Source organism: Kogia breviceps, chromosome 16 (assembly GCF_026419965.1).
Source record: "Kogia breviceps isolate mKogBre1 chromosome 16, mKogBre1 haplotype 1, whole genome shotgun sequence".
Taxonomy (NCBI): Eukaryota; Metazoa; Chordata; class Mammalia; order Artiodactyla; family Physeteridae; genus Kogia; species Kogia breviceps.
In genome coordinates, this window is record NC_081325.1 from 2,447,600 (window position 1) to 2,470,807 (window position 23,208).

The following is a 23,208-nucleotide window of genomic DNA, read 5'->3' on the forward strand; positions in this document are numbered from 1 at the left end:
GGCGGCCTTTCCTGATCTCCCTGCTCCGGTTGCAGTTTCCCCTCCTTCCACCTGATGACGTCTGCTCAGCCGGACGTCAGCGACCAGCAGCGGCAGCGCCCAGCGCACGACGAGCGCGGGCCGCTCTAGCCCTTTGCGCGTACCGGCTGCGTTAATCGTCACAGGAGTCCTGTGCTGTGATGCTGGGTGTGGTTTCATTATTTCTGTTCTTTAAGATGAGAAACCTGAGGCCCGTGGTTGCAAAGCAACTTTCTCCTGGTCACACGGCTGTTGGGGGGTGGGCCTCGGATTCACATCCAGGAAGGCCAGCTTCGGAGTCCAGGCTCCTGGCTGCCATGCCCTGCTCCCTTACGGATAGTAGAGGAAAAGGAAGATGCGAGTAATTACTTTCGGTTGGTGTATAGTCCTTGCTTTTTTGCATCCAGGAAGTTGGTAGCTCACTCCATGAGCTCAATTAGAATGCACCTCTGTGAGCTCACTCTAATTTGATCAGAGCTAGGGCCTCAGAACAGTGCTCTCCAAGTGTGGCCTGTGGACCCTCAGAGCCTCAGAATCGCCTGGACTTCGTACAGTTACAAAGTCTTGGGCCTCACCCCAGACTACCCCAACCCCAGAATTAAAATCTCTGGGTATGGAGTCCAAGAATCTATGTGGTTTTTAAACAAGTTCTCAAGCTAGTTTTTTATTCACAGACATTCAAGAAGCGCTGGTGTGGTGTTATGCTCCCGAAGGGTTACCTTCAAACGGTCAAACACCAGCTCAGGATGCAGAATCTGCTTTAAGGGGAAGAGTAAACACAAGTCAGGCTGTGGATTTTAAAAAACGTTTAAAATGGAAAGGGATTTGTGTGGACCTAAGAAGGAAAGATAAACAGATTCCAGATTATGTGGATCAGGGTAATGGACCTCCCCAGGCCCCTAGCTCCTATCTTAAAGCATTAAAGCTAGAAACTCATTTCTCTGGACTGACTTTTCATAGAGGTGCGTCCTCTTCTGGAGCACTTACGGAAAAGGCGGCTGTTCTCCCCTTTGTGCTGGGGGCCTGTGTTCCTGGGTGGGGAGGGAGCCTTGTGCCCTGTTCGCAGAGCTGTGGCAAACAGTCCTGCACGTGGGGTTTTGGCCAACTTAAAATAATATGTGACATTCAAAACTAGTGTAAAATATAGTTGGTACTTATCCTTAAATTTCCAGTTATTACCAGAAGCTAGTTGAGCAGAAACCCTTTTGGTCGTAGTTCTTAAAAGGAAAAAGATTCTGTATGAAGATCTCATAAAGGCATAGCTTTAAATTAAATGTGAAGGAAAAATGCGAAATTTTTAAGGTTTACATATGTAATGAAAGCTGCAAGAATGTTTTGCCCATTTTATACGTTATTGCATTTATAAAGTTCCACAGAAACACAGAAGATAATTTCTATAGCATTCATCCTTGGTATCGAGTGTGTGGTGATTTGGTCCTTGACGTTTTCCAGGGTGAGACTCCCACGACACTTTGGTTAAAGGCCACAGAGTCCTCGCCTGCTGGCGTCACCTTGTGCGGGTCCTTGGTTCACCTGTTCAGGAGACACTAGACGAGGACCTTCAGCTGCTTGTCACCTGGCAGCAGAAGGAGACAGACACAGGTTGCTTGCCGCCCGGCAGAGACGTGCAGCGTGTGCACTGGATGGGGTTCGGCCCACGACCAGGGGTCCAAGGGGTCCCCGGGGGAGGTGTGGCTGGACCTCGGGGCCCGGCCTGGAGACCGGAAGGTGTGAGAGAGGTCCGGGGGCAGGAAGGTGCGGCCACGTTCGTGGGTTCTTTGGAGTTGAAGCTGCAAAGAAGCGTCTTAAATTCTGTTTTCTCTTGAATTTGAAGTCAGAGCCAGTCTTCTTAAGGATCCTTAACTAGGTAACAACTGCTCCTTGTTCTAAGACAAAAATCTAATTCTTAGGGAATAAAAGCCCAGGATGGTGGACGGAACCCTGGGCTTTCCTTCTCAGCCCCGGTCAGCTCCAGAGCTGGTTCTCATCAGTAAGACGAGGACCGTGTTCTCGGCTGGCCTTCACGGACTGTCCACGTTAAACTAGGTGTGTCCCAGTCTGTCACCGACATCGCTGGAAAACGACCACAGGCTTGGATGTCAGAAACGTCAAATCCCTGCAAGAGTTTGCAGCCCTCCCCCTCGGGTCGTGTGGCCACTGTCCTCCGGGGGCGGATGACAGTGTGACAGTGTGACAGTGTCGCGCGTTCACGGTCCTGGAGACTCTGCCTGTGCCCTGCAGGAGAGCAGTGTCGCGTGCGCGTTCACGGTCCTGGAGACTCTGCCTGTGCCCTGCAGGAGAGCAGTGTCGCGCGTTCACGGTGGGGAGAAGACACTCTCCCAACGCTTACCTGTTGACTTTTTCCATCATTTTATTTATATCTCCTTTGCTCCTCTTCTCTTTGTGCCTTCTTCTCTCATTTTTTCCCCCAAAGTGGGAATGGCATCTTTTTTTTTCATATCATTGAAAAAACAAATGTTATTCTAAAAATTCAGGTAGATTACTTTTGTAAGTAATGTTTTAATTCAAATAAAAATGTGTTAAGGAAAAAGTGAAAATCATTCAACCACAACTTTGAGATCACTGTTAGCATTTTGACATTTCATCATCCCAGGCAGTTTTACAAATATATGCAAACATACATCAGTACGTTTTTTAAATGGGACTTTTTTTTTTTTTTTAAACAAAAGTGGATTTCTATAAAAATACTGTCTTGTAACCTGAGTCTTCCCCTCAGTAAGGAAGATAACCTGGGCAGCTTCCCACGTCAGTTTGCCCCTTTTCTGTGGCCGTTTGACGTGTCAGTGTTGCCGTGATGAGAATCTTCTGTCAGTCCCGCTTCCGTACCTCACACCCCTGCACGTGAGTCTGGATTCCTGGGAACTTGATGAGGTGTTGAAACTCTGAGAAGGCGGCAGTGTCTCCTGCTGAGCACAAAATGTGCCGCTGCAGGCGCCTGTGTCCCTGGCCTGTGGTCCGCCCCCTGCATTCGCTGTGGGGCTGGGGCCTGTTTGCGCCGGCCCCTCTCAAGAAGTTGTTACTGTTGTGCCTACTTTATTTTCAGAGTCTCATGTTCTCTTTCTCCAGAAGGTTCCCCCAAACTGGACCTCACCTCGACCCCCTCCAGTCACGTGGCCGAAGCGTCCCTCCCCGAGGCCCTCATGGCCCTGGTGTGAATGTAGCGGACACTTTGACCTTTCCACCCTGCCTGACGGAGCCTCGCTCTGTCATGCCCTCCCTGTCCCTTTAGTTCCCAGGGCTCCGGGGGGTGGCGGGACCTGACCCTCTGAGGGCTCCCCTTCCTTCCGTCCCCTGAAGGCCCCGTGACCCGGCCTCTGGGTGTGGAAGGTCTGAGAGAAGACTTGGCCGAGTCTCCACAGGTCACGTTGCTTTAATCTTAGAACCTTATCGAGCCTATGTGCCGGTAAATGTTCTGGTCTCACTCGTGACATTGCCGTCTCTGTAACCTCCACACGGACTCGCTGCTCTGGCCGCTGTGGCGCTGGGGACACACGATTGATCACGGTGGGGTTTATTGATTGCCAGTGGCAGATGGGTGGAAGAGGATGAGAATCCTGACCTCCGCCCGCAGACGAGTGAGTGGAGTCGTGGGGGCCTCGGGGAGTGAGGGGGGCTGGCCGGAGGAGCCGGAGGAGCTGGGGAGCGAGCCCACGAGGAGGAGGCCGCACCGGGGAGGGGGCGTGCGGTCCCGGGCCCAGGAGGACGGAGTCTGAGCCCACGGTGGGCGCCGGTCCGCTCGGGTCCACGGGGCTCGGCTGAGTCAGCCGGCTCTGGCTTCTCCCGGGAGCGAAGCAGGCCACGTGGGGACCTGGGGGTCTTGATGCAGATGTGCTCGCCATGGCGGGGGCTTCCAGGCTGGAGAAGAGCGCGGGCTTGAAGGGGTGAATTAGGGAAAGGCGGGTGAGAGCCCAAGCATGGGAAAGTTCTAGACGGGCGCAAGGACGGTTTGACGGGGGCACGGTCATCGTCGCACATGCTCACTTTCCTAGGCTGTCCTGTGCTAAGCGTACAGTTTCTTACATCTTTTCCCACGTTTGACTTGGAAAAAAGTTTCAAGTTCTGTGGACATTTGTCTTTATGAGTTTAGTTATTTTATCACTGTCTAGGTCTTACAGATATGCTGGCAATTATTAATCTATGGATAGATGAAAACCAAGTTCTGAAATAAAATCTGATCAGAGATATTAAAATATTTATTTTCTTGCATCATTTTTAGATTTTCTTTTGTTTGTGAAGGCAGAGGGAGAGATGGAGTTCTGGGGATGTTTCTTTTTAATAGAAAAAACTCAAGCATGTTTACATACGTTTGAAGGTCCTGAGTTTTAGGAGAGTGTTTCATTTTACAGAAACGAGTCTTTTTGTTTTTTGAATTTTATTTTATTTTTTATACAGCAGGTTCTTATTAGTCATCTCTTTTATACATATTAGTGTGTACATGTCTACCCCAGTCTCCCAGTTCATCACCCCACCACCACCACCCCTGCCACTTTCCCCCCTTGGTGTCCATACATTTGCTTCTCTACATCTGTGTTTCTACAGAAATGGGTCTTGAATCGTTGAAAAGGATTGTTTTTTCTTCCTAGGAGACTACAATGTCAGTAATGCCACCCGTGACCTGATAATTTATAAATATTTGGGGAGTTGTCAGGGTTGGGGGAATAAATGGTGTCCTTTGAATTAATGATGAAATTATGTTTACGTTATTGAAGATCTAAATAAGATACCAATCTATGTTAAGAAATTTTAATTCGATTGTAAATAGTTGTCAGAAGCGCTCTGTTTCTGCTGACTACCCACTTCTCTAAACAAACCATTATTCATACAAGAGCCTGGAGTCGGCGTTTAGTCAAAAGCTCTAACTTAGGCACAGCACAGCGTGACCGCGACCGTTCGGTGTGGAGAGAAACCTACGAGTGTCACAGTTTGGAGATACTTCTTGTGTCTTAAGGGTGAGGTGGTGTCTAAGAAAGTAGACTGTTGGGCGGATCTTAGGTATTTTGTGAGATGTAACGGTGCCTTTATTGTGGAAGTTGACTTGCAGAATCCTGTTGTCCTTTAATCATGCCAAGTGGGGCTAAAGCAGAAATAGCCCGTTCGCAAGGTCCCCTTCTCCCTCCACCCCTTCAGCTACTGCGTTTAAGACCTGAGCTTTCACACCTGGGAAGTACTGGGTGTTTAAGTTGTTTGCAGAAGCAAGGGCGACCCTGCACTTTGAAGCCTGCGTGCCGTTCGCATGTCTGGTAGGACTGGTCGCCCTTCTCAGGGTTTCCCCCTTACTTACAAGGCAGCCGGGACCTCCTCCCATGGGGCCGACTCCCAGTGAGCCCAGCCTCGGAGGCAGGACAGCGAGGCCTGCGGGACACACGGTTTAACGTGTATTTTAGAAATCGGTGCTTGGTTTTCGTTGACCTCAAAGGCCCATCATTTGCTCCTGTTTTCACGACAGCACAGCTGGCATCCAGTATGTCCTTTCTAACGTGTCGCCTTCTTGCTTTAGCGCACCAAGTCTGGCAGGGACGGCAGCGGGGGTCCCCGCGGCAGGAGAGACGGGAGCGCTGGCGGTGGTGAGTGTCCCTGTCCCTCTCCCTTTCCCCCTGGAGGCGCCGGTTGGCAGATTTCTAGTACATGGGCTTCTAGAAGCACCTTGAAGTAATCTGAAAATGTCCTGTTTGTTTGTTTTATACACAGTAAAACTTCACCCACTCTACTTTTGTGAGCATCAGCCTGCTGTGTAATTGAGTGTTTGAAGGTGTTAGCGGGTGTTGGTTCCCGAATAAACGGACCTTTCTGCTAACTGATGAATACACAGTCCACATTGGATAGATTGTCACAGGTGTGCATGCTAGTGGGTTTTACTGTGTCACATTTTATAGGTTTACGTTGTAAGGAGGCGCCTTGGGACCTGGGGTCATCTTACAGGATGCTGCCAGACCCTTACGCTTGTAGTGTAGAAGTGGTGCGGGCCTGGGCACTGGGCGGCATGGCTGTGGTCCCAGCCGTGGCCACTGTGTGCCTCTGGACCAGCCACGCCAATGCTGTCGCTTTGGGCGATTCTGTGACTGCTGGGGACATTGTTACTTAAGAAGGAGGTTTGTTAAGTTTTCCTCCCCTTTTTCCCCATCAACAAAATCTACCTTCTGTCTCTACTTAAGGGGATAGTACAAGTTATATTATGGGGAAATTGGATGGTTTTAAAGAAACTAATTAGAAAAACAAGTGCTAAATTGGGATCCGTATCATGTCCACACGCAGCACCGTCGGGCAGACAGGACCCGACTTCATCCTGTCGTGTCTGTCCGCGGTCAGGAGCCACGACAAAGAGAAATGCGACCCTCGGTTTAGGGAGGCCTTTCTTTCGTTCGTTCATTTATTGGATGCACGCTGGGTGCCGAGGACATGGGGACGCATGAGACGGGGCCCCTGCCCTCAAGGAAATCAGGATCAACTTGGAAAGACACGTGAGCCCTGATCTGCTGAGGGCGCTGCCTGGCGGGGGTGGGACGCGGCTGGGACGGAGACCATCCTCGAGGGCGGAGCTCTGCTTTCTGGGTGCTCCCAGGCGCTGACAGCCAGTGCAGTGCCTGGTCCAGCGGGACATCTGGATTCTCCGAGGGTCAGTCCCGCTGCTGCAGCAGAACCCCCAGTCCTGGCCTGGGTCCCTAGTCCCAGGGACCATCACCAAGAGCTTGAGAAGTTGGCAGGGCGGCCCTGAGCCTGGGTCCTGTGTGTGCCGGGGCCGCCCCTCCCCGCCCCACACGTGCGGGTGGCCCTCCATCCAGGTCCTGGTCTGGAGACCTGTCCTGGCAGCTCTCCGTCCCTTCTCCAGCGGGGCCACCTGCGGTGGAATTCAGCATTCTGTGCAGTTGAGAAAAGTATACGTTGTGGTGCATTAGCCACGTACCCCGGGCCTCCCCTGGGGAGCATCTCCGCGCCAAAGGGGCCTCACTGCTTCAGTGAGGCGCGCATCTCCACACTAAGGGGAAGTGATGGCCCAGAATAGCTGCAGGCCAAGTCAGGTTTTATGCTTGACCTGGAGCCGTGTTGCTGCCTGCAAACGTGGCTTTAGAGCCCTTTGGAATTTGGATTGTCGTTGAGGGGCTACGGGCCTGCGTCTACCAAAGGCGTTGAAGCAGCTCGCGGAGGGTCCAGGCAGCCCACCGCTCTCGCTCACCTGCTCTTAGGAAGCCCGCCAGCTGGCCGAGGCGCGAGCTCTTGAACTTCGTGTCCTTCGAAGGAGTAACCCCCAGGAAGTGTCAGTTACTTACTGAGTTCTAGGGCCAGGTTCACCACCCTCTAAGGGTCCTCCACGACCCGCTGAAAATCTTGAGCTCAGAGGAACCAAGTGGTCCCTAACGCACACGCATCGCCGAGCCGGCCCTTGGTCCGCAGGGCCTTCCCTGGTCACCGTGGGCTTGTGAAGCGTCGCCGAGGCCCCCAAGGGTCCTCACGTTCAGGGTCCACTTGGGAGACTCCAGCCCTCTGAGCAAGGTGTCCTTCGAGCTGCCAGTGCTGAGCCGGAGCCCGGAGGACGGCGTCCACCCCAGAGAGTGGCCCCCGGCCCACCTCCCAGGTGCCACCCCGCGCAGAGGAGGGCGCCTCCTGGGCCAGCCTCCCCACCACTGCCGTTTCTCTCTTAGTAAGTTTTCCTTCCTCCCATCCAGCGCGTTGCAGCCCAGCACAAACAGGCAGTCCTGTGGCACAAAACACACTTCTTGGAGCCGAAGCTCCGGCCGTGGGCCTTGCGGGCCAGGGGTTGTGGGCCTTGCGGGCCAGCGGTCGTGGGCCTGGCTCTGGGGCAGGTTTAAAGCAGCTCCCGGGGGGCTTGCCTCTCTCTCTCTACACTTTCCCTTTTGTTCCTGGTTTCCCATCATCGCCGACACCCCACTTGCTCCCGGGGCCCCTCCCTGTCCCTGGAGCCTGGCTCTCGGCCCCCCTCTAGCTCGCACAGGCTGGGGTCTGGCCCGCCCAACTTTGGGGTCTGAGCCCACCGGGCTTCCTCCTTGCTTCGCCTCGCGGCCCCCGGAGCACCCTGGGCCCCGTGGACGAGCCCCCCCCCCAGCAGCATCCAGTCCCCGCCGCCTGCAGCCCCCCTGGGCCGAGGTCGCTGGCCATCCCCCGGGCCCCTGGAGGAGCTCCCAGCACGGCCTGCACGTTGAGGGGTGCCCGGGGCCCACCACCTTCCACCCCTGCCCCGGGAGACCCAGTGGTGCGCGTCTCAGCCTGGAACTCTCGCACTCTGTCTGGACGAGACCTGCAGCTCAAATAGGGGAAAGGGACCGTTTTCTGTACGGATCCAGGCGACGCCAGCCTGGAGCTACTTAAGTATGATGTGTTAAAATTAAGTACAGTACCTACAACTAGGTTTGTTTTGTTTTGTTTTATAAATTTGTTTGTTTAGTTATTTTTGGCTGCGTTGGGTCTTCGTTGCTGCGCGCCGTGTGCGGGCTTTCTCTAGTTGCGGGGAGCAGGGGCTACTCTTCATTGTGGTGCACGGACTTCTCATTGGGTGGCTTCTCTTGTTGTGGAGCACGGGCTCTAGGTGCGTGGGCTTCAGCGGTTGTGGCTTGTGGGCTCTAGTGCACAGGCTCAGTAGTTGTGGCACATGGGCTTAGTTGCTCTGTGGCACGTGGGACCTTCCCGGACCAGGGCTCAAACCCGTGTCCCCTGCATTGGCAGGCGGATTCTTAACCACTGCGCCACCAGGGAAGCCCACAGCTAGGTTTTTAAAAGTGTTGCCTAGGAGAGAAGACCACAGGGAACATGTCATCATAATTATTCGTTTGTATAAAGTGGCTGTTTCTGAAATGCCTGAGGGCCCTTGAAAATTGTTCTTTTTTGTGTGCATCAGACTGGTCTCACTGCAGCCTTGTCTCTCTGTTAATTTGCTGATTAACCTCAGCACCCTTCCTCACAAGGGGTCCTCAGATTTGAGTGTGTAGCAGAGTCACTGGGAGGGCTGGTTAAAACAGACCCGAGCCCCCAACCCCAGTGACGGGCCCGGGGCCCTGTGTTTCTGACCAGGTCCCAGCTGCCGCTGCTGGTCCTGGGACCACACCCGGAGAACCACTGCTGTATCTCAAAGGAGAGAATGCAGATTACATGCGGCCTCGTGTATGTAAAAGGTCACCACTACCACTACCACCAAACCCACATTCACGTATGTGGCAGTCTCTGGTCACCCAGCCTCCGGGCTCTGTCACCCACAGGGGGTTCCCCCCGGGAGCTGGTGTGAGACCCGCCTGCACACGCCAGTGCTGGGCAAACAGTGTGTTATTATTATCACTTACACAAATCGCACTGGGAAGCAGCCGCGTTTGCTTTAGAGCTTTGCAGGATTTTCAGTACTTTAGTTTGTTTTTTACAGAATAAGCTTAAAATGAAATGAACTTGTTTTAGGTACTTGAAATAAAAAATGTATTACCCTTAAACGCAAAATATTGGCTTCAGGTTTTAACAGCTCAGTGTCAAAACATCAGTTGAGAAAAACAAGTCAAATCCACGTGCACGGGCAGAGCTGAGCTCCACGAGTTCAGGGTCCACATGGCCGCCCCGCAGCCTATGTGGGGATGAGGGGTGAGAGGGGCAGCGTGTTCCCGAGGCCGGGAGCCGGACGGGTGGCCTCTTCTGCGGCCCCGTCTGCCCTTGGGGGTCAGCGGGTTTGCTGATTGACTCCGCGTACCGGGTTATGAAGGTTTCGTGTTAAAATTGTTGGTCGTTTACCTCGTGTGGTACTTAATGGTTTATTGCGTTTTTCAGTCTAATTTTTATTCTGTCTTGGGTGTGAACGTCTCTTATGCACTATTTCCATTCCATATTTGGACTCTATAATCCTTTTAAGGTTTTTCCTTAAATTGGGCCAGAATCTATCCTCCTCTGCTGGGCACATCTGACCCCTTCTGTACTCGCTCTCCGGGCGTGTGAAGAGAGTTGGGGGGCGGTGCCTGGGCCAGGCTCGCTGGGCCTCTCCGGCTCCTCACCTGCCCAGGCTTCTGATGGCTCCCAGGCTCCCCGCAGGCGACGGCCCAGCCCCTTCCTCCCACCCGCTGCCCTGCTCCGCGCCAGGGGGTGTTCGCCACTGTCTCCAAGCGCACGGTGGAAAGGGTCTGCATAAAGCCTACTCTTGAGTGATGCTTTGACTATATTATAGGTGCCCAACAAGAGATTTCTTTTAAATTTCAGAAAACAAGAATTACATCCTTTGGAAATTGGCTGTCAAATGAAACAGCCTTTCTGATTCTGGACAAATAAGTAGACTTTACGGTTTGTAATGCACGGTGATGTCGCCCAGCATGCTGGACACGTGTGTTTTTGTGTCTGTGTCTCCAGACGGTGGCCAGAACTGTGGTGCCGGTAGCAGGGGCGAGCGGCTCAGCGCCCAGCTCCGAGCCCTGCCCGGGATGGAGGAGCCTTACGACAGCAGCAGTAACAAGGAGCTAGGCAAGTGCCCGGGCCTGGCAGGCCTGGACTGGAAGGGGCGGGCAGACGCGTCCACCTGGGCGTTATTAAGTGTTTTCCAACACAGACAGAAGTTTTACATGACTCGGGAGAGCGTTTCTCTGCATTCTGGGTTGTTCAGTTTTGAAGATGAGCCTCATTGGTTTCACATTTGCTGTTTTTCCCTGTTCCTCTAATGCAACCATCTGTTCTGAAACCTAGACGCCTCCTATGTGGATCCGCTTGGCCCGCAAATAGAAAGACCCAGAACTGCAGCCAAAAAGAGAGTCGACGAGGATGATTTTGCTGATGAAGAATTAGGAGATGATTTGCTTCCAGAATAATATATATTTTAATGTATTATTTATTAATTAAAGGGAAGGAATTGCCTTACAAGTTAATACTCATGTTAAAGTTTGGATTAAATACCCAAACTTTAATTTTGCACACTGTCAAAACTTTAAATAAGTGTATTCTGTTCTATGAGTATGGATTTAGCTTTTGTTTTGCTTTTAATGGAATAAAAACATGTGAAAATAATACTTTAGGCCAGAGACTTACTTACCCTCTTGAAAACATTGACCCACAATAAGAAATAGATCTTGTAGCACTACCTCGTACCTCCACACACGTAAGTATTATTACTCACTGATTACTACAGTGTGTGCTGCTATTTTCTGTAATTTCATTGAAACAAAGTGTGAGTGATGGAAACACTATAGTGATTTCATGGTTTGCAGCTTGAAAAATACTGTGCTTGGACATACCCTTGATGAGTCTTTACTCGAGGTAAATTGCTTTGGACGTTTTGCTTTGCGGGGACTCCAACACTAGTAAAGCAGCTGTGTTTGGGGGCAGCAGTGAGAGAAAACACCAGCCCGTGACCCTCCTGCTCTTCTCCGTAGTCCCTTCAGCCCCGAGCGCCGGCGGCCTCGAGTTGTGCTTCCCGTTGAAACGCGGGGTGCGGGGTCGAAGCCAGGACTGCGCGCATCCCTCTTACGGTATGTCTGGCGGGCGGGCACCGTCCGGAGGCGTGCAGTGATGGGCCGGCAGGGGAGACGAGGCTGGGCTGTGACACTTCACGGGGGAGGACGGACCCTCCGCCTCCTTTTGCGTTGTTTCCGCGGCATGCACACTTCTGTTAGGTGCGGGAGAGGAAACACCAAGATCAGAGCACGTTCCCTGCTCGCAGAAAAGGTCCTGGTCTGATGGGGCAGGCGTTCACCAAATACACCAAACGGCTAGTGTGTGCGAGATTCTGAGGCCACGGTCGAGACCAGGACAGCAAGACCCTGCCCTCAAAGAGCGGGAATTCTGGCGGGGGAGACAGCCAATACATGTATTTTTTTAATGGGCTTTGGGTGTTATTGAGGGCGGTAAAGAGAAATGCAGGAGTGTCACGGTGCAGGAGATGAGCGGGGAGAGCCCTCCAGGGGCATGTTTGTATCAGCAGCAGGAAGGTGCCTAGAGAGCAGGCGGACGCGACGTCGGTGCCTGAGGCTTCGCTGCCACAGCGGAGGCGCCCTTGGCGGGTTTCGCCCGGGGAGGGCGCCTGGCGTGAGGTGGCCTAACCTCCGGAGCCGCGAGCCCGCCGCCCTGAGGGGATTGGCTGGGCGGGCGGCGGGGGGCGGGTTGCAGCCGCAGGGCCTGCGTGGGAGATGGGTGCCTGGGACCGTGAGCGTCGGTGCGGCCGAGCACACGTTTGGGAGGGAGAGCTCGCGAGAGTTCCCGCTGGCCTGCGTGCGGGCTGCCCTGCGTGCGGGCTGCCCTGCGTGCGGGCTGCCCTGCGTGCGGGCTGCCCTGCGTGCGGGCTGCCCTGCGTGCGGGCTGCCCTGCGTGCGGGCTGCCCTGCGTGCGGGCTGCCCTGCGTGCGGGCTGCCCTGCGTGCGGGCTGCCCTGCGTGCGGGCTGCGAGGAAGAGAAGAAAGCACGATGGCAGCGTTTGTGGCGGAGGCGCTGAACGGCCGGCGGTGCCTTTCCGAGGTGGGCGCCAACGACGCCGCCGTGGTCGCGTCAGGTCAGCCAGTGCTGCCACGCTAGGGCCCCGGGAAAGCAGCAAACCAATGGCGCGCTGTGCGCCAGGAGGGCCGCGAGCAGCAGGGCTAAGCGACGTGCGTTCGGAGCCCGGGCGGGAGGTGGGGAGGAGAGATCCCAGCCAGGAGACGGAAGTTAATCATCTCGGGAGAAGGCGGTAACTCGGGAAGTACGACAGGCCCGCGCGTGGAATGGCCATCTGAGATGCGGCGCACGCCCAGCTGTACGAACGGGACAGAGTGGGGCTGTTCCAGGCAAATGTCACAGAGCGAAGAAGGAGCAAGGGACTAGGGTATTTTAATGTTTTTAATCAAACCTGGTGATCACGTCCGACCACCAACCCTGGCCCAGCCGGGAAGGGAAACTAGGACTCGCGTGGGGTGGCTGGTGAAAAGGCAAGGTCAGCAGACGAGGTCAGACAGCTAGCTACAGGACAGGTGCGGAGAGAAGGTGCTGGTGTCAGGGGCCGCTCACACACTCGGACGGACGGGGAGCCGCTCCCGGCAATGAGCGCCGGGGTCGCGGCGGGTGAGCACAGGCTTCCAGAGTCGAGACGTGCTGGGGGAAAGCAGGTAGAGCTGGGTAGCCAGTTAGAGGCCGGGTCTTGCGTGGCTCCTCCACAGGTGTGAAAGGTGCGGGAATGAGGTGCAGGCGTGCTGAGACCTCCAGGTACTGCCCCAGAAGACGACAGATAGAACTCGTGGTGGGGAGACCTGACCTTCGGAGGAGGGGAGGAGGTTTGGCTCCGCCAGTAACCCAGGAAGGTAAGTGGACGTAGCCACCCCTACCCCGGCTCCCATGCCAGGGAGCTACAGCCGGCCTGGCGCTGGGGGCTGAGCGACCCAGGGGCTGAGAGAGGAACGGCTCTCGTCGCACCTTCAGCGGAGAACACTGTAGAGTAGTTAGCTTCCAAGGGAACATGACGAGGCTGCTTTTGAGTATTTTGTTGCCTTTTTCTCACTCGTCTTAATGTTGAAGTATGAGCATGTTTACTTCACACGCTCATAAATATGTTCAGGTTTGAGGGCAATTGACTACAGACCTTTTGCACCTGTTGAGAAGACAATTTCTCAACTCTGCTTAGCATCACAGAAACGAATTTTATGTTCTATCAAGTGGGCAGGCATCTTCAGTAGTTTATGATCTTTCATAAGATGAAAAGTGTTGGAAAGTAAATACTTCCGTTTCCAAGTAACAGGGGAGGAGAGAGAAGTTGCCATGTTATCCGACAGTGGAAGATGTTTTGTTGAATAATACACAGAATGAGCGGTCTGGCGCTGTATTGCCTTACCTTTCAAAGGATGAAACTGCTGTCTCCAAAAGGATTCCCACACTTCTACCAAATTTAAGAAAAACAGTATGTGTTTGTGTATTGATATGTTTATTCCCATTTTACCAGAAAGAACAAGTTTCTCTACTAATCAGAAAAAAAGTTTTGTAACCTCAAAACAAACGTTGACTCACCAAGCTGTAAAGAGCTTAAATGGCTTAAATTGGAGATTCCTGTGGGATTTTGAGCAGTCAGTAGGACAGTTCCTGAACTCTTCAGTTATAGAATATTCAAGGCATACAAAAGTGTTGTTTTTCTACACAGCATAACTGAAATGTAGTTTAACCAATGATTTACAAGGCAGTCAAATACCAAAGCTGGAAAGCATTTAGAGAACCATAAATTATGTATTTTCTATACCTTCGAAAACCTTTCAGCTGTTCTCAATCTTTTGTTTTCATTGGCCAAGTATGACTGCCGTAAAATGAGCGTATTCACTAGCCCGCCACCTAAAAAGCATTAAGCATTCATTTACAGAATGAACGAACGAGCACGTTTGCTTTGGTTCTTGGAATAGAATTCCCTCGTGTAAGTATATTTTCTTTATTTACAAAGTATTAGGCTTATTTTACATGACTGCGCGCGCTTACAGCCCTGGCATCACGAAGCAGGAGTTTCCGACCCTGTCGCGCCCAAGGATGCCCAGTTCCAACCATAAAAGTGCAAGCTGGGTAGTATGTTTGGTGCTTGGATTTCGGAGGTGCTAGGGGGGCAGAGAAGGACCGCTTCCTGGTGTCTGGGGGAAGGAGAAGCACCCCCGCCCCCCGTTCGGAACGCTCTCCATCTCCAGTCCCTCAGAGGAAGTCGTGGCGAAGAAGCTGCTTCCAGGCCGCGCGCGCGCCTCTCCAGGTGCCCGTCCCGCTCCCGCGGCGCCTTCGTCCGGGAGGCTCTTCGCGGCGACCGGACCCGGCCGACTTCCCTTCCAGCCGAGGCGCCTCCTTCCGCTCAGCGCCGCGCGGCTCCGCTCGGGACGTGTCCGCGCCTCCGCGACCTCCGGAGCCACTTCGGGGCGATGCTGGGGCCGCCGGTGAGTGCGTGGCGCTGCGGCCGCAACTCGGTCCCCGGGGGCCGCCGCCCTCCGTCCCGGGCCGCCTCGTGGGGCCCGCGCGCCCAGGACACGCGGGGGCCGCCGAGGGGCCCGGACGCCGTCACAGGCACTCGCAGCCCGCGGCGCAGCAGCCCGGCCGGCACACGCACACGCGCACCGCGCACCCGCGGCCCACGCGGACCCCGGCTCGGGGCGGCGGCGGCGTGGGGCGAGCGGGCCGCCGCGGGGGAGGGCCCCGGGGTGCCCGCGGGCGGCGCGCGGGCGGGGAGGGCGCGCGGGGGCCGGCGTGGTCAGCACCCATCCTCCGGGCGGGGGCGCGGGGCAGGGGGCGCGGGGCGGGGCCCCGGGGGCGGGGGGCGGGGCCCCGGGGGCGGGGGCGCGGGCCCCTCCTCCGCGCGGCGCTGAGCGCGGCCTGTCCCGCAGGTCTGGGCGCTGGTGGCCGGCGTCCTGCTGGCGCTGTCGCCGGGCCGGGCGGGGGGCGCCCTGAGGGCGGGCCGGCGGCCGCCGCGGACGCGGGGCTGCGCGGACCGGCCCGAGGAGCTCCTGGAGCAGCTGTACGGGCGGCTGGCGGCCGGCGTGCTCGGCGCCTTCCACCACACGCTGCAGCTGGGCCCGCGCGAGCAGGCGCGCAACGCCAGCTGCCCGGCCGGGGGCAGGCCCGCCGACCGCCGCTTCCGGCCGCCCACCAACCTGCGCAGCGTGTCGCCCTGGGCCTACAGGTGAGCGGGCGCGCCGGGGGGCGCGGGGGTCGCGGGGGGCGCCGGACCGGCAGCGGCTCCTTCCCGCAGAGGCCGGGCAGCTCCCTCTGAGGGACCCGCGTCCTCCGTTCACCTTTCCGGTCTTTCAGACGCCCCAGTTCCTTGAGAACCTGTGCCTTGCCAGGTACGTGGTTCAGTGGGGTCCCCGCGGCCGAGCCCGGGGAGCCTTCGTTGATTGTTATGAGGACTCTGCGCAGGAGGGAGGCCTGTGCGGGGTCTGACGTGGGGTCTTGCGGACGTTTCTCAGGCGCCTGTGCTGGTCCAGGTGCTGCTGGCCCTGGACCCTCTGAGCCCGTCAAGCCTGTGGTCGACAGGCGGGAGGGGGGTGGCGGTCATAGGGAGCAAACGAGGCGGGACGTGATTGGATGCGAGGAGTTAAGTGTGCGGTGGTTTAAGCGGGGGGAGGGGGAGGACGGAGGGGCATCGAGCACGCTGGAGGGACGGGCGTCATTCCGGGGTCGCTCGGGGGAGAGGTCATCTCGCAGGAAAGGAGCGGCGTGCAGACAGGGCACAGTGTGGCCGGAGTGTCCTCAGGGCACGTATGGCCGTCCGCTTCCTTCCCTGCTGTCGCTGCGGAGTGCCACCGTCCCGAGGGGCTCCCAGTCAGGCTGGAGAAGTTGGGATCCCTCACTGCCACAGCCTCGGGAAAGGGACGGGACGGGACGGGACGGGGTGACCCGGAGGGTGAAGGAAGGGAGTGAGGAGCTCAGGCCAGGGGGGCGGGGAGCGCAGGCCTGGGTTTGCCCTTAGCAGTGTTGCAAGGTTGACATTTATCCTTGAGGGTGTTTTTTCGATCGAGGAAGCCATACAGCCACTCGTGTTTCGAGAAGCTGTCCCTGAGGGGGGGAAACTGGACACACGCAGCTAGGATGGTGGAGGAGGTGAGACCAGGACCAATTTGAATGGCACTGCTTAAAGAAAAAGGGATAGGATTTAGTGGAGGATGGTTCCGTGTGGGACGGAGGGGCACACAGCGTCCCAGTCCCCACAGCGGGCTGTGTGGGGACGTGCGAAGACCTCCCCCGCCTGCTGTGGCGCCCAGCCCCCTCCGCCCCTCGTGCTGGCTCTTCCCGGCAGCGGCTGTTGCCCTCGGGACACACCTGTCAGCCATTCACACTGGTGCTTCGTCTCCGCCTTTTCCTCTTTCTCCCCACCAATCCCAGGGCTCCAGAGGGTGGGTTATTGTCCCGCCCCTCTCTTTCTAGCCTCATGTCACACCCTTGACGTGCGAGGTGGCATCGTGGAACAACAGACTATGCTCTCCTCCTAGGCCAGGCTGAGGCCCGTGGACCACGAGGACCACGAGGCATCAGAGTAACTGTTACTCAGGACCTCCTGTTGGGCACGTCTGCCACGCGTCTGGCTTAGGTTGTGGACGTATTTTAGCAACAGGACGAGGAAGCAGGCTCGCTGGAGGAAACGAGTTCAGTGCTGGGCTGCTGAGTTCGTTCACTGAGGGCACGCGGGCGGAGATATGGTCTCGCGAGAGGTCGTGGCTGGCGCGCAGACCGGAAGTTGTCAGCCCGAGAGCTCCGCGTGGTGGAGTTGAGCTGCCCTTGCACGTTGCTGGCACTGACGCTTGTGTCTCCCCAGAGTGGAGGGAGCAGGGCGCGGCCGGGGCAGGTAGCTAGCTGTCAGGAACCCAGCATCGCGTGGTTCTGCCTGGGGAGGCTTTGCTCCTCGCGGGCCTGGGCCAGGAGCTACGCCTGCGTCGTTTTTCAGACATTTCGAGCCTCGCGAGTTTGCCCCTCGGGGAGCGCGGGGAGGCCGGATGGCCCCACGCTCTGCGGGAAGGATGGTTTCCAGGATGGGCACGGGTCGGGACTGCAGGTGGCTGGCCGCTGAAGCCGGCCCTGTCTGGTGCTGCCGGGAGAGCCCGCCCTGCGCCCTGACCTCGGATCACCTCCCCACCTCCCGAGTTTCTGGGAAGATTAGAAAAAGCAATACACGTGGCACCCCGGAGCCTCTTCTAAGCAGTGTGCTTAGACGTTACTGCCGGGCGAGATCACGGGCGGAAGAGCGGCCTCAGCTGTGCTGTGTCAGCTCAGACTCAGAAGTGCTCTTTAAGGCTACAAACAGAACTCTTAAATATGGGTGGGGAAATAGACTACGCGTCAAACCTGAAAGGCACAGAAAGGACCACTTCAGCTGGGCAAGCTAGGCTTTAAAATAGAAATTTGGAGTATAAGGTGGCTTTCCATATCTTTAGGGGAGAAATGGATCATTCGATAAATAGCATTGGGACTGGGTAACCAGCTGAAAAGATACAATTGGATCTCACTCTTGTATGGAAATAAGTTCCAGATGACTCGGACTTAAACGTGAAAAGCAAAACCACAAAAACACATAAAAACGCAGTCAATTATATTTATACTCTTGAGTGGAGAAGGCCTATTTAGTAGCTCACAGGCCCCCAAAGTCATTAAAGAGGAGATTGATAAATTTAATTACATAATTATCTGCCATTTCTTCTTGGCAAAATTGGAAACAAAAATACAAGGGCAAACTGGGAAAAAATACCTGCAACCCATGTGACAAAGGGCTTGTTTCATGAAGAGCTCCTACAAACCAAGAAAAAGACCCAATGAATTGGTATAGATGATCTTATTTACAAAGCAGAAATAGAGACACAGAGGTAGAGAACAAAGGTATGGATACTAAGGGGGGAAGAAGGGGGGATGAATTGGGAGATTGGGATTGACATATACACGCTATTGATACTGTGTATAAAATAGATAAGTAATGAGAACCTACTGTATAGTGCAGGGAACTCTACTCGGTGCTCTGTGGTGACCTAAATGGGAAGGAAATCCAAAAAAGAGGGCATATATGTATACCTATAGCTGATTCACTTCGTTGTACAGTGGAAACTAGCAACATTGTAAAGCAACTGTACTCCAATAAAAGTTTAAAAAAAAAACAAACCCGATGAAAGGAAGACAGAGGCGGTGTTTAGTCCCCATGAAGGGAAGTCACATGACCCCAACTCTGAAAGGTGGACAGACCTCACCTTCAGGTGTATTAAAATGTACTGGGGGGGGCTTCCCTGGTGGCGCAGTGGTTGAGAGTCCGCCTGCCGATTCAGGGGACACGGGTTCGTGCCCCGGTCTGGGAGGATCCCACATGCCGCGGAGCGGCTGGGCCTGTGAGCCATGGCCGCTGGGCCTGCGCGTCCGGAGCCTGTGCTCCGCAAGGGGAGAGGCCACAAAGGGGAGAGGCCTGCGTACCGAAAAAAAAAAAAAAGTACTGTGGGGCTTCCCTGGTGGCGCAGTGGTGGAGAGTCTGCCTGCCGATGCAGGGGATACGGGTTCGTGCCCCGGTCCGGGAAGATCCCACATGCCGCAGAGTGGCTGGGTCCGTGAGCCATGGCCGCTGAGCCTGTGTGTCCAGAGCCTCTTGTGCTCCGCAATGGGAGAGGCCACAACAGTGAGAGGCCCGCGTACAGCACACACACACAAAATGTACTGGGACTTCCCTGGTGGTCCAGTGGTTAAGACTCCATGCTCTTAATGCAGGGGGCCCGGCTTCGGTCCCTGGTTGGGGAACTAGATCCTGCATGCTGCAAGGAAGATCCTGAGTGCTGGAACTAAGACCCGGTGCAGCCAACTAAATAAATATTAAAGGGGCTTCCCTGGTGGTGCAATGGTTAAGAATCTGCCTGCCAATGCAGGACACAGGGGTTCGAGTCCTGGTCCGGGAAGATCCCACATGCTGCAGAGCAACTAAGCCCGTGTGTCACAACTATTAAAGCCCGCGCGCCTGGAGCCCGTGCTCTGCAAGAGGAGAAGCCACCTCAATGAGAAGCCCGTGCACCGCAATGAAGAGTAGCCCCCGCTCCCCACAACTAGAGAAAGCCTGCACAGCAACAAAGACCCAACACAGCCAAAAAGAAAAAAGAAAAAAAAAAGCCAGCTCTTATTAAAGAAAAATCACTGTATTGAGAGCTTTTTGGTGGGGGCACCCGTCCAGCCGAGCTGGCACGATGTGAGGGGAAGGCTCTCCCTATCCTGGGGGTGTGACTGGTACAGCTATTATGCAGGACAGCTAGGTATTAACTACGACAATTTCAAATCCCTATTTTGCCCCTCCCCCTTCCCTCTCCCCATTGGTAACGAACCAGTAGTTTGTTCTCTGTGTCCGTCTGTTTGTATTTTGTTATATTCTTTTCTTTTTTCAGAGTCCACATACAAATGGCAACATGGTATTTGTCTTTCTCTGTCTGAATTATTTCACTAAGCATAATACCCTCCAGGTCCATCCACAATGCTGCAAGTGGCAAAATTTCATTCTTTTTCTAAGGCTAATATTCCATTCTTTATGTATATATGTCTTCTTTATCCATTTGTTGATGGACACTTAGATTGCTTCTTGGCTAGTGTAAAAAATGCTGCAGTGAACATTGGGGTGCATGTATCTTTTAGAATTAGTGTTTCTTTTCTTTTGGATACATACCCAGGAGTGGAATTGCTGGATCATATGGTAGTTCTATTTTTGTTTTGTTTTGATTTTTTTTTTGAGGAATCCTCACACTGTTCTGCACAGTGGCTGCACCAATTTACATTCCCACCAACAGTGCACAGAGGTTCCCTTTTCTCCACATCCTTGCCAGCATTTGTTGTTTGTGTTCTTTTTGATGATAGCCATTCTGACAGGTATGAGGTGATATCTCATTGTGATTCTGATTTGCATTTCTCTGATTAGCATTGTTGAGCATCTTTTCATGTGCCAGTTGGTCATCTGTATATCTTCTTTGGAAAAATGTCTATTCAAGTTTCCTGCCCTTTTTTTTTCTTTTTTTTTTTTTTTTTTTTGCAGTACGCAGGCCTCTCACTGTTGTGGAGCACAGGCTCCGGACGCGCAGGCTCAGCAGCCATGGCTCATGGGCCCAGCCGCTCCGCAGCATGTGGGATCTTCCTGGACTGGGGCACGAACCCGTGTCCCCTGCATTGGCAGGCAGAGTCTCAACCACTGCGCCACCAGGGAAGCCCCTGCCTATTTTTTAATTGGTTTTTTGTTTGATATTGTGTTGTATGAGCTGTTTATGTATTTTGGATGGTAACCCCTTATTGGTCATAACACTTGCAAATGTCTTCTTCCATTCAGTAGATTGTCTTTTGTCAGTAGTTTCCTTTGCTGTGCAAAAGCTTCTAAACTTGTTTATTTTTGCTTTTGTTTCCTTTGCCTTAGGAAACAGATTGAAAACAATGTTGCTACAATTTATGTCAGAGAGTGTTCTGCTTATGTTTTCCTCTAGGACTTTTATGGTGTCTGATCTTACGTTTAGGTCTTTAATCCATTTGAGTTTACTTTTGTATATGGTGTTAGAGAATGTTCTAATTTCATTCTTTTACATGTAGCTGTCCAGTTTTCCAAACACCACTTATTGAAGAGACTGTCATTTCTCCACTATGTATTCTTGCTTTCTTTGTCATAGATTAATTGCCCATAAGTGTGTGGGTTTATTTCTGGGCTCTCTGTTCGATTCCAGTGATCTGTGTGTCTGTTTTTGTGGCAGTACCATACTATTTTGATTACTGTAGCTTTGTAGTATAGTTTGAACTCAGGGAGTGTGATTCTTCCAGCTCTGTTCTTCTTTCTCAAGATTGGTTTGACTATTCAGGGTCTTTTGTGTTTCCATTCAAATTTTAAAATTATTTGTTCCAGTTCTGTGAAAAATGTCATCGGTGTTTTGATCAGGATTGCTTTGAATCTGTAGATTGCCTTGGGTAGTATGGTCATTTTGACAGTATAAATCCTTCTAGTGAGTGAACACAGTGTATCTTTCCAACTATGTCATCTTCAATTTCTTTCATCAGTGTCTTATAATTTTCCGAGTACAGGTCTTCTACCTCCTTAGATTTATTCCTAAGTATTCTTTTTGATGACATGGTAAATGGGATTGTATCCTTAATTTCCGTTTCTGTCAGTTCATTGTTAGTGTATAGAAATGCAATATATTTCTGTGTATTTATTTTGTATCTTGCAACTTTACTGAATTCATTGATGAGCTCTAGTAGTTTTCTGGTGGTGTCTTTAGGATTTTATACGTATAGTATCATGTCAGCTACAAACAGTGAAAGTTTTACTTCTTCTTTTCCAGTTTGGATCCCTTTTATTTCTTGTCTATTGCTGTGGCTAGGACTTACAATATTATGTGGAATAAAAGTGGTGAGAGTGGGCATCCTTGTCTTCTTTCTGATCTTAGAGTAAATGCTTTCAGCTTTTCAGCATTGAGTATGATGTTAGCTGTGGGCTTATCATATATGGCCTTTGTTATTTTGAGGTATGTTTCCTCTATACCCACTACTGGAGAGTTTTTTTATCAGAAATGGATGTTGAATTTTGTCAAAAGCTTCTCCTGCATCTATTGAGATGATCATAATGGTTTTTATTCTTCAGTTTGTTAGTGTGGTGTATCCCAGTGATTGATTTATAGATATTGAAAAATCCTTGCATCCCTGGGATAAATCCCACTTGATCATGGTGTATGGTCCTTTTAATGTATTATTGGAATCAATGTGCTAATGTCTTGTTGGCGATTTTTGCATCTATGTTCATCAGTGATATCGGCCCGTAGTTTTCTGTTTTGTGTGATATCTTTGTCTGGTTTTGGTATCATGGCATGAGTTCAGTTGCATTCCTTCCTCTCTGATTTTTTGGAATAGTTTCAGAAGGATAGGAATCAACTCTTCAACTGTTCTCTAAATGTTTGGTAGAATTTAGCCATGAAGCCATCTGGTTCTGGACTTCTGTTTGTTGGGAGTTTTTTTCTTTTCTTTTTTTTTTTTTTCCAATTACTGATTCAGTTTGATTACTGGTAATTGCTTTGTTCATATTTTCTATCTCTTCCTGGTTCAGTCTTGGGAGATTGTATACTTCTAGGAATTTGTACATTTCTTCTAGGTTGTCCATTTTATTGGCATGCTGTTGTTTATAGTAATCTCTTATGATCCTTTGTATTTTTGTGGTATCAGTTGTAACTTCGCCTTTTTCATTTCTGGTTTTATTGATTTGGACCCTCTCTCTTTTTTCTTGATGAGTCTGGATAAAGGTTTATCAACTTTGTTTATCTTTTCAAAGAACCAGCACTTAGTTTCATTGATCTTCTTATTGGTTTTGTTTTGTCTGTATTTCATTCATTTCTGCTCTTATCTTTTTTTTTTTTTTAAGCGGTACGCGGGCCTCTCACTGTTGTGGCCTCTCCCGTTGCGGAGCGCAGGCTCAGCAGCCATGGCTCACGAGCCCAGCCGCTCCGCGACATGTGGAATCTTCCCAGACCGGGGCACGAACCTGCATCCCTTTCATTGGCAGGCGGACTCTCAACCACTGCGCCACCAGGGAAGCCCTCTGCTCTGATCTTTATGATATCTTTTCTTCTATTAACTTTGAGTTTTGTTTGTTCTTTTTCTAGTTCCTTTAGGTGTGAGGTTAGGTTGTTTATTTGAGATTTTTCTTTTTTCCTGCGTGTGTATCACCGTAAAATTCCCTCTTAGAACTGGTTTAAAAAATTTTTTTAAATTGAATCATAGCTTATTTACAATTTTGTGTTAGTTTCTGGTGTAGAGC

General features: G+C 52.7%; 2 protein-coding genes across 19 annotated transcripts in view; both read left to right on the forward strand.

Moving 5' to 3' along the window:
• The window catches only part of IFT88 (intraflagellar transport 88), an 87,570-nt gene extending 76,557 nt beyond the window's left edge, over positions 1-11,013 (forward strand). For 7 of the 15 annotated variants that reach the window (XM_067016407.1, XM_067016401.1, XM_059041475.2 and 4 more), the window contains 3 exons: positions 5,537-5,603; positions 10,366-10,476; positions 10,696-11,013. In XM_067016407.1, the coding sequence (XP_066872508.1) occupies positions 5,537-5,603; positions 10,366-10,476; positions 10,696-10,817 (300 nt within the window). In that variant the 3' untranslated portion in view covers positions 10,818-11,013. Of the gene's footprint in view, positions 1-5,536; positions 5,604-10,218; positions 10,308-10,365; positions 10,477-10,691 lie in introns of those variants that run through there. The other 8 variants (XM_067016400.1, XM_067016404.1, XM_067016399.1 and 5 more) reach the window with 2 other exon arrangements.
• Positions 11,014-14,483: 3,470 nt separating this feature from the next.
• IL17D (interleukin 17D) overlaps positions 14,484-23,208 on the forward strand; it is a 34,623-nt gene continuing 25,898 nt past the window's right edge. For 2 of the 4 annotated variants that reach the window (XM_067016424.1, XM_059041490.2), the window contains exons 1-2: positions 14,484-14,863; positions 15,308-15,603. In XM_067016424.1, the coding sequence (XP_066872525.1) occupies positions 14,513-14,863; positions 15,308-15,603 (647 nt within the window). In that variant the 5' untranslated portion in view covers positions 14,484-14,512. Of the gene's footprint in view, positions 14,864-15,307; positions 15,604-23,208 lie in introns of those variants that run through there. The other 2 variants (XR_010837167.1, XR_010837169.1) reach the window with 1 other exon arrangement.